Raw genomic sequence first — 10,405 nt, forward strand, 5'->3', positions numbered from 1 at the left:
CACAAACAGTAAACAAAGAACAAGTAATTTCAATATTTCATTGGATAATAATGGCCATAATGACTATTAATGCAGTAGCTAAAGCAGGAAGTGCGAGTTGGACGGGAAACTACAGTCTCATTTGGAGTGGCCTTAGGTATCCAATGTTCACACGTACACACCCACTTTATATAATGAATTTGACCGCGGCCATTTTACTGCGACAAGAATTAAAATTATAATCAAGAAAATTAATTATAAAAAATGTGGAATTACAAAATAATTATAATTATAAGGTGCAATTAATTACAAAAGCTGACAGACATTAGATGAGCTATAAACGACTAGTGCTGAACACGTGCTATCAACATTATAGTGACACACATACTAGAGACTGTCTGGGAGAGGATCAGGAATATCATTAGAACCTCCAGGGTTAGTAGAGTTAGTCAAGTCACTGTTAATATCAATAGTGGCGTCATCCACAGGAGGTGTGGTTTCTAGTGGAGGGGGAGTGGCCTCAGGTGTAGGGGGTGTGGCTTCAGGGAGCTGTATCAGAGAGGACGGCACCTCCACAGCACTAGCTGTTGGTTGTCTCTCAGGAGCACTCGACGACTGTGTGGGTGTGTGTGTGTGTGTGGGGACATCAACATAAAGTATTTATAAGCATGTAGTTACCATAAGAAGGTTATAATCATGCATGCAGATAATCCTTGGTTGGGTAACTATAGCTGACTAACTACAGGTGTACATGTACCTGTCTCTTGAATCTGAAGAATCTCTTTAGTTTAGTCCAGCCTGTTCTGTCTGTTGGTGAGGGTGGTCCTAGGGGAGAGTTAGAGTCCAGGCTCATGGCCTCTATTGGGTACAACTTGTTCACATCATCAAACACTTTCATTTCAATCATCTGCAGTGAGGGAGGACCACATGTCATGAGATATAGCCCCCTCCATACTTTTCACTTCACTTGAAATGCAAACCTTATTAGAGAAAACATAAGTCCACCACTAGCTACAGACACAGTGGGACCACACTATAGGCTCTGTACACTAGCTACAGTGCACACAGTGGGACCACACTATAGGCTCTGTACACTAGCTACAGTGTACACAATGGGACCACACTATAGGCTCTGTACACTAGCTACAGTGTACACAGTGGGACCACACTATAGGCTCTGTACACTAGCTACAGCGGTACACAGTGGGACCACACTATAGGCTCTGTACACTAGCTACAGCGGTACACAGTGGGACCACACTATAGGCTCTGTACACTAGCTACAGTGCACACAGTGGGACCACACTATAGGCTCTGCACACTAGTCCACACACTGCAGGTCAACTAGAGTAGCTTTTTGCTTTTAAGATGTTGTAAACAATGTATGGGAAGATGGTTGAGCCTAGCTCACCTCATCCTGCCATGGTTTAGAGACCGCCCCAGTAGAGAACTTGCCAGCAAACTCATTATCTGGTTCCTCAATCTCAACTCCTCTGATCGAAGAGAATGGATCAATGTCCAATACATCTTTAGCATACACAGCTCTGGGCTAATGGGGTAGTAACAGATGCAGTGTGGGGATAGTGTGATGTGTGATGTGTGATGTGTGTGGTGTGTGTGTGTGTGTGTGTGTGTGTGTGTGTGTGTGCAAGGAAGGAGACCACTTACATTGGGGGTGAATGGTGGCTCACACACACCAGCGTCGAGATGCTTCCAGTTAATCTGTTGGAAGAATGGATGGGACTTGACATCCTGAAACCCACGTCCACTTCGTCCCAATCTGTTGGAACTGTTTCTCTCCAACAGTTGAGACACAAATAGAGAAGCCTCAGGAGTGAACTTTGAGGAGTACGTGATTGAACTCTCGCGAACTCTCTTCTCGATTACTTCACGAGAAGCTCGTTCCTTCCTCTTACGAAAGGGGCACTCTCCTGCAATCATCTCATACACCACACAGCCAAGCCCCCACCAGTCAGGGCTGAAGGTGTAGCGATGGTTGTCTATCACTTCAGGAGCTGCACACACAAACAGCTCATCATCCAGCTACATCCCACAAGCATTACATAGATACCAAATACTAATGAGTTAGATCAGCTTAGATTAGCGTATACTTCCCTGGGAAATATAGCCCTAGCTGCTAAACAAGTGTGATCTACAGAGATAACCATCACTCACCCATATATCCTATAGTACCAACACGCCCACGCACTGATTGCCCCTCAGGTATTAACACAGCCAGGCCAAGGTCAGATATCCTAACATGACCAAGATCATCCAACAGTATGTTGTCTGGTTTCATATCTCTGTAGGCTATTCTAGCAGAGTGCAGATGAGCCAGCCCTCTAGCAATCTCCCCAGCATAGAACACAGCTCTCTCCATGCTTAGACCACTGGATCCAATATGGTGGATATGGAAGCGCAGGTCCCCACCGTTCATTAGAGTGAGGACCATACAGAGAGCATCCTTAGTCTGGTAGGCATAAGCCAGGCTTACCTGTACGTGTGTGTGGGTGGGTGGGTAACCATGGTGAGGAGGGAAATGCATACCAAAGGATTCTATGTACACCCACATTGGTCAGTGGTGGTCCTAGTTTACTATTAGGTAGAGGATTGAAAATAGCCACCACTTGGAACATCACTGTGTGTGTGTGGGGGGGGGGGGGGAGGCCACCACTTGGAACATCACTGTGTGCGTGTGTGTGTGGGGGGGGGGGCCACCACTTGGAACATCACTGTGTGTGTGTGTGGGGGGGGGGGGGGCCACCACTTGGAACATCACTGTGTGTGTGTGTGTGTGGGGGGGGGCCACCACTTGGAACATCACTGTGTGTGTGTGTGTGTGGGGGGGGGGGGCATACCACAAATCGGCTGTTGACCCTCTCCAAGATCAACTTTTCATTCAGAGCCAGTTTTTCTCCCTTCCTCTTTTTGACCCTTTTCTTCTCCAGTTTCTTGAGTGCGTACATCTTCCCAGTTGGCTTGCTCTGACAAGCGTGCACTAGACCAAAGCCTCCCTTGCCTAATACTCGGTACACTCTAAACAGGTTCTTTGTGACTGGAGCTCTGAGTGTGTGACAGGATGACAGTGGTTAGTACCAATCAGTCAGTACCACCAATAGGGAAGAGGAAGAAATGCACTACCCTATTACTGGAATAGTTTGCACGTGAACAACAACCAAACAAGAAGACTTTGAGATGTAACTCGTGATGTCATACTGGGGGTATAGGTTTTGGTATCAATTTTATTCTTGCAAAAATTGTGAAACTACGAAATTATTGTAAGTACTGCAATAGGCTCAACGTCGCTATCCTGAGCAATACGAATATTTAATATTTAATTAGGCAATTCATACGAAAATTTGCAACCCACTGTAACTCACCTCTCGAGATACTTCCATTGCAAGTAGCGCCAGAAATGCTGACTATCAAGATATTCTATAAATGGTTGTCCACTCAGAAACTCACGAACGTTCCTACACAAGGATCACAGTGTGTGAGGGTGGTGGTGGGCGGGTGTGTGGTGTGTGGCTTACTGTCGGCATTCTTCAAACAATGTCTTAGGTGACTCTGAGGCTGTCAACTTCCTCTTCACCTTTTCAGCCTCCTCTCTCAATACACACTGCACTCGAGTGGGCATCTATACAAGCAAGCACATCAACACAGCCATAGGCACACCCACACACACACAGTGACACAGATGGATACACTACCTCTGGTTCTAAGAACTCCTGGAAGAGCTTGTGAGCTGAAGAGAGTGCCTTCTCCTCAGGTACCAACACGTACTCTTCTAGGGCTTCTATCACACGGACACACTTGGACAACTCAAGGTCTCTCTGACAGAACAAGAAGAATAAGCGACAGCCGATTGGTTGTTCCTCCACCAGGTGTTCATACGAGTGGTCTAGTGGGGACAAAAGGGTTAATGCAACTATCCCCCACAGTGAGTGCAAGGGGTTAACTCACTAATGCCATCTCTGAGACTCAAACATTGTGCAACTGGTGGCAGTTTCAACATATCCTTCCACTTTCTACTACGCCCTCTGTCGCCTGTGGTGTGTGTGTGTGTGTGTGTGTGTGGGCGTGTGTGTGTGTCTTAGAGACAAGGTGATGACATTAAGTGGCTCTTGTTTGTCAGTAATTGACTTGTTAATTGCCTTGCTTATTGGTTCACTAAGACAGTACATTTCTTGACACTGAGAAGGACTTATGTTGTCCCTGACAAAACACCTCTAACCTCTAACCTCTACACATAGCTAGCTAGCCCAGGCTAACAGTGTACTACAAACACAGTAGACCAGACCTACTGTGCTAGGTCCACACACACACACCATAATCACAATCTACCTTTCTTCTCTCTGAAGCGAGCTTCAATGACAATAGTGTCCTGCATTATGTTTTCAAGGTCCATGGCCATTGCGCGAACACTCTTCAACCTACTCCAAACCTCACACGCACTGGTACACAGCTAGCTACACGTACTTACGTACTAGTAGATACTTGTCAGGGAAATAATATTGTTATTGTCTCAAAGAAATTTTCCAATGACGTACACATACACAGTTCAAGTTACGTTACAAGCACAACAGGAAATAGTAACAATGAATCCAATTGAGTCAACAATTATTAGCTGAACGTTTCTCCTTATAGAGGGTATCCTAGATCATGCTGTTTGTCCCCCAGTGCAGTGATGGCAGTTTGTTGGAGGAGGCAGAGCAGACGGTCCAACTCATGGCTTCTAAACACCTGATTACATACGCAAGTGATAACCAGAGACACACTGAGCTACATACCTTGTACAGTTGATGTTGCTCAGAGGCCACAATGTCAGCCAGTCGAAGACACTGTGTGTGTGTGTGTGTGTGTGTGTGTGTGTACGTGTGTGTGTGTGTGGGTGTGAGTGTGTGTGTGTGGTGGTGTGTGTGGTGTGTATTGTGCCGCCCACTCACCTTCCTGGTTTGCCCAGTAGAGTTCAACACAGTGTGCAAGAGGAAAGTCACTTGAGGGATGCATATCTCCCTTAGTAACACCAGCTGGGAGGCACGTCGCAGGTCCACCTCCTCAGCCTAACATGTGCATACACAATATGGTTTAACTACAACCCACTATAATCATACATGTACTTGAAAATGCAAACGTTATCAGAGAAAACATAAGTCAATCACTAACAGTGTTCACAGTGGGACTACACACTATAGGCTCTGTACACTAGCTACAGTGTACACAGTGGGACCACACTATAGGCTCTGTACACTAGCTACAGTGGTACACAGTGGGACCACGCTATAGGCTCTGTATACTAGCTACAGTGTACACAGTGGGACCACACTATAGGCTCTGTACACTAGCTACAGTGGTACACAGTGGGACCACGCTATAGGCTCTGTACACTAGCTACAGTGCACACAGTGGGATCACACTATAGGCTCTGTACACTAGCTACAGTGGTACACAGTGGGACCACACTATAGGGTCTGTATACTAGCTACAGTGTACACAGTGGGACCACACTATAGGCTCTGTACACTAGCTACAGTGATACACAGTGGGACCACGCTATAGGCTCTGTACACTAGTCTACACAGTGGGACCACACTATAGGCTCTGTACACTAGTCTACATAGTGGGACCACACTATAGGCTCTGTACACTAGTCTACACAGTGGGACCACACTATAGGCTCTGTACACTAGTCTACACAGTGGGACCACACTATAGGCTCTGTACACTAGTCTACACAGTGGGACCACACTATAGGCTCTGTACACTAGTCTACACAGTGGGACCACACTATAGGCTCTGTACACTAGTCTACACAGTGGGACCACACTATAGGCTCTGTACACTAGTCTACAGTGTACACAGTGGGACCACACTATAGGCTCTGTACACTAGTCTACACACTGCAGGTCAATTAGAGTAGCATTGCTTATTTCAAGTGAGGTAAAAAGGAATGTATTACTGGCTTACTTGTTGAGGGTCTACCATCCATCCACTATCCCCACACTGTAGGACACCATACAGACTGGCCTCCACATCCTGATATGTGTGTGTGGGTGTGGGATGTGTGTGCGTGGATGTGGGATGTATTATATGATTTTTCTTCAAAACAGAAAAGCCTGAACACATTATTAAGCACACTATTGGATATCAACCATAGCTCACCTCAGATAAAGAGTTGAGTTGGTTGGACCAGTTCTGCTCATCACTCTGTGCACCATGCAGGCAGGTTAGTAGCTAGTGGACTGAGAGAGTGTGATTTTACCTCGTACTGCTTCAGCTTGTGTTCATAGGCCACGCTGTCAGTGAATCCTCCATGATGAGGCTCAGAGGGACACTCCTGGCACAGCACTTATCAACTCACTACAATAACTATGCTGGGTAACTCACGGGCTTGCTGTGGTGGAAATGACGGAACCATTCGTTGAAGGACGCATGGCATTCCTACAAGTAAACACAGACACAGATAGATACACAGGACTAGTATCAGGGTTTCATACAGAGGGGGTTTCATACAGAGAGAGAGGGGGGGTTTCATACAGAGAGGGGGGTTCATACAGAGAGAGAGGGGGGTTTATACAGAGAGGAGGGGGTTTCATACAGAGAGGGGGGGTTCATACAGAGAGAGGGGGGTTCATACAGAGAGGGGGGGGGGTTTCATACAGAGAGGGGGGGGGTTCATACAGAGAGAGGGGGGTTCATACAGAGAGGGGGGGGGGGTTCATACAGAGAGAGGGGGTTCATAGGGTTCATACAGAGAGGGGGGGTTTCATACAGAGAGAGGGGGGTTCATACAGAGAGAGGGGGGTTCATACAGAGAGGGGGGGGGTTTCATACAGAGAGAGGGGGTTCATAGGGTTCATACAGAGAGGGGGGGTTTCATACAGAGAGGGGGGGGGGTTTCATACAGAGAGAGGGGGGGGGTTTCATACAGAGAGAGAGGGGGGGGTTTCATACAGAGAGGGGGGGGGGTTTCATACAGAGAGAGGGGGGCTATTAATGTGGTACATTTATAGCATGTTTTTACAATTCACTAGACGAGTAAATTTAATGGTTGAAATACAAAACTTATACAGGGAGGGCTGACACACTCACGAGGTAGGCCTGGATGCAGCAATACTCATGAATATCATTAACCAGGTGCGCTGGCAGAGGACTGTCTCCTGCCTATACAGTGGGGACGATTAGTACTGGGTACTAGTGTGTGTGTGTGTGTGTGTGGCCTACCTTGCTGGCCCACACTCTCCTCACAACCTCCACAGAGTCAGAGGGTAGCTTACGAAACAGTGCCTCGGCTGCTGATAGCTTCCGAGTGGCTAAAGTGGGTGTGGTCAATCAGACACAGTGTGTGTGTGTGTGTGTGTGTGTGTGTGTGTGTGTGCTTACCTAGGAACTGCCTCATTAGAGCATTGCCCTGATGAATAGCCTCTGACCTCTGACCCCTGTCAAATATGAGCCATCGGATGACCTCTATTTTGCTCTTGTCCAACTGCACACACACACACACACACACACACACACACACAATACACAGAGTCACTTAACACACACCCACACCTTAGTGATCTCTATGTCCTTGAGGGGGACCCACTCTGGCCCAGAGTCTCCAGTCCCTTCATCTGGTCCACTGTGCCTCATGTGTTCAACAACAGACTTTGTGATGACAGCCACATCCAGCCCAGCTGCAGTCCCTAGCTCTAAACACTCGCGCTGATCAGCCGGATCATCAATGCCTGTAAGAGATCACATGACATGCTATTAATATCACATGACCTACCTTCAAGGAGCGAGGCATAACATGTGATCTGGAGGAGGTGTGGCAGTCTGACAGTGTAGACAGCTACACACGTATGGAACTTGTCCTCTATCAGACCCTGTAGTGATAACAACGCATGTACTGGTCAATCTAATCAAGGTGACGCTAAATGTTGCAAGAATATACATGTCTAGAATTAAACAATGAACTTACAATAATAAATATATGATGAGTGAATTAATTATTTGTGTGTGTAATACCTTGACATAGGCCTGTATAATATCACTGCAACGCTCATCCTGTATAATGGGGGGGGGGCGTGAGAGGGGGGCATGAGAGGGGGGGCATGAGAGGGGGGCATGAGAGGGGCACACTGGGGTAGAGCCTTACCTCTGTGTCCACTTGACCAAGGGCTTGGGCTAACAGTGTTAGGTGAGTCTGTGGTAGTGGATGAGTGACTAACTTGTCAGACACACTGAATGGTTTACCATGAATCTCAGCAGATAGAGGTTAGGGTTGTCCCCCAGCCAGCCATGCATGGCAGTCACCATGCCTGCAGCAGCAAGGGTTAATATGTGCCACGTCATGTGCAAATACTCACCATCTAGGTTTCCTAAAATGATGAACTTCTGGACAACATGAAATGGATTCCTACTTTGTTTCAACACCATCTGTAGGATGTCATGGACAATGGTGTATTATTACACACACAATCTCTTACAGCATTGGGACTGGCTTCAATCTCTTGAAAGATGAGCTCTGGAGCCAAGCTGTGGTGGGGTCAAAGGTGACAGCAATCGTAAGGTCATTGACCACTCACATAGCATTCCAATAATCAGATGGTAGGGGAACTTGTGGCAGGCCAGTGGACGGATTAGCTGCTCTTAGTCTGCGCTCTGTCAGTACATCCACTGCTCCCTTGAAGTATGCCCACACACTGTCAAGCCAACTCGTGCAGGCAGGCAGAATCTGAGGGAGGGTATGTACACACATGCAAGTAGAGCCCACCCTTTTGTATGCAAATCCCTTACAGAAATGCAATGAGTGTGACACGTGTGTGGCACATATCAGTTGCACGCATATACTCTCATAGCACACACTTCTGACATGTATGCCACACGTGTGCTACACTTCAGAATTTCGCACTCAAGCGTGGTACAAGTGCAGGAGGAGAGTAACATAAAAGCTGTACTAAGAGTGCCCCATGAATGTACTGTGAATGCAGTCTGCACACGTGCTGCTCTTATTGTATGCACGCGTACTGCACCTATGTATTGCTTGTGTGTGGCATACGTGTATGGTATGCATGCCACACACATGTCACACGTGTGCATAACGTGTGTGATGCTTTTGTCTCACACCTATGCTTCCAGATTGCTACATACATGTAGCACGTGTGCTGCTTGCTTTATGCACGTATGATGCCCTTGCCATTGTTACCATGGAAACTTAAGATATCGTCTATCCAATATAAAACTGCAGCATACAGTAGATCACATTATATACAGGACTTGTGCTATATATACTTAGACTACATTACATCATCTGTAATTGATCTGATTGGCTAAAAACAGTAGATTACATGGAAGCATAATCTACAAGAAGGTACTTATTCTACAGGAAATGGGCGCATATTCTACAGGAAGTGGACACATATTCTACAGGAAATGGACACATATTCTACAGGAAGTGACAAATAATTTGCAGGAAGTTCTCAAAAGTTGAAATGAAATTTTTAGTGAAAGTGACAAGAAGATGACAAAACATTATAAAAACACAGAATGCAATAGTTTGTTCAGTCAATATCCATTCTTTCCATGTCCACTGTTGCTTTGTATTGCTTTTTCCAGTTGGGCATGGGCAAGGGGGGCCAGGAAGCATCAAAAACACTTTAGCAGTCGCTTGACACTTTCTATTGAGTTTTTTAAGGTTCCATGCCGGTCCAGTCTGCTCTATACCCCCTCCACTCCACCACAGAGCTTCATTCTTCTTCTTGTAGTGTTACAGTCAGTTCTAGCATAGTTTTAGGTTCTTTTTACTTGTCTGTTCTTTCCAGTATCTTCAAGAAGCGTTTCACAAGCTTTACTAAGTTTTTTCATTGTTTTGAAGCCGTCTTCTTATCTTTTTCTGTCAACTGGTGTCTCTCACAGCTCTCCAGCTCGCACAAATTCAATTTCTGTTGCTACGCACCAAACCTGGCTTTTTATAACCACGCCTCGCGCATGCGCAATGAAGTCCAAGTTAGATAGACCACACCCACTTGTAGAATATGCGTCTTAGTAACCGCCTTGGTTACGGTTAGATTCCCTCGGCTTTGCGCCTCGGGCTAACCGCAACCGCGGAGGTTACATAGACGCATATTCTACTCTTAGGTGTAGTCTATCCTATACTTGTTCTTTTCCTAGTTCTCCAACCTCTGTTGCATAAGAAGTACATAGGCGTTTTCTTTTAGCTTTGCTTGCAGCTTGAAAATGTTCTTTTTACCTACATTAGAAAATAATGTGAATACTACACTTCCTTGTACCAGGAGTGTATAAGGACTCCTGCTTGTACATATACTAATGTACTAGTTTTAACCACTACAGAAATAGAACCAACAGACTGACTACTTAGTATGTAAACAACTCACCAATCTCTAAAACAGTTTTCTCTGGGATTTTCTCCTTTGAACTT

General features: G+C 46.1%; 1 protein-coding gene across 1 annotated transcript in view; it reads right to left on the reverse strand.

Moving 5' to 3' along the window:
• Positions 1 to 146: 146 nt before the first annotated feature.
• The window catches only part of LOC135331513 (nuclear pore complex protein Nup107-like), a 13,614-nt gene continuing 3,355 nt past the window's right edge, over positions 147 to 10,405 (reverse strand). The window contains exons 15-41 of the mRNA XM_064526701.1: positions 8,553 to 8,701; positions 8,454 to 8,502; positions 8,334 to 8,403; positions 8,221 to 8,285; positions 8,123 to 8,170; positions 7,993 to 8,031; positions 7,754 to 7,850; positions 7,534 to 7,709; positions 7,363 to 7,465; positions 7,204 to 7,292; positions 7,072 to 7,143; positions 6,367 to 6,420; positions 6,242 to 6,316; positions 6,142 to 6,186; positions 5,947 to 6,015; positions 4,926 to 5,042; positions 4,324 to 4,363; positions 3,943 to 4,026; positions 3,690 to 3,880; positions 3,513 to 3,616; positions 3,360 to 3,452; positions 2,838 to 3,042; positions 2,155 to 2,473; positions 1,648 to 1,994; positions 1,391 to 1,528; positions 737 to 886; positions 147 to 594 (exon numbers count right to left, since the gene is read on the reverse strand). Of these exons, the coding sequence (XP_064382771.1) occupies positions 367 to 594; positions 737 to 886; positions 1,391 to 1,528; positions 1,648 to 1,994; positions 2,155 to 2,473; positions 2,838 to 3,042; positions 3,360 to 3,452; positions 3,513 to 3,616; positions 3,690 to 3,880; positions 3,943 to 4,026; positions 4,324 to 4,363; positions 4,926 to 5,042; positions 5,947 to 6,015; positions 6,142 to 6,186; positions 6,242 to 6,316; positions 6,367 to 6,420; positions 7,072 to 7,143; positions 7,204 to 7,292; positions 7,363 to 7,465; positions 7,534 to 7,709; positions 7,754 to 7,850; positions 7,993 to 8,031; positions 8,123 to 8,170; positions 8,221 to 8,285; positions 8,334 to 8,403; positions 8,454 to 8,502; positions 8,553 to 8,701 (3,216 nt within the window). The 3' untranslated portion in view covers positions 147 to 366. The remainder of the gene's footprint in view (positions 595 to 736; positions 887 to 1,390; positions 1,529 to 1,647; positions 1,995 to 2,154; positions 2,474 to 2,837; positions 3,043 to 3,359; positions 3,453 to 3,512; positions 3,617 to 3,689; positions 3,881 to 3,942; positions 4,027 to 4,323; positions 4,364 to 4,925; positions 5,043 to 5,946; positions 6,016 to 6,141; positions 6,187 to 6,241; positions 6,317 to 6,366; positions 6,421 to 7,071; positions 7,144 to 7,203; positions 7,293 to 7,362; positions 7,466 to 7,533; positions 7,710 to 7,753; positions 7,851 to 7,992; positions 8,032 to 8,122; positions 8,171 to 8,220; positions 8,286 to 8,333; positions 8,404 to 8,453; positions 8,503 to 8,552; positions 8,702 to 10,405) is intronic.

This window comes from Halichondria panicea, chromosome 2 (genome assembly GCF_963675165.1).
Source record: "Halichondria panicea chromosome 2, odHalPani1.1, whole genome shotgun sequence".
In the NCBI taxonomy this organism is placed as follows: Eukaryota; Metazoa; Porifera; class Demospongiae; order Suberitida; family Halichondriidae; genus Halichondria; species Halichondria panicea.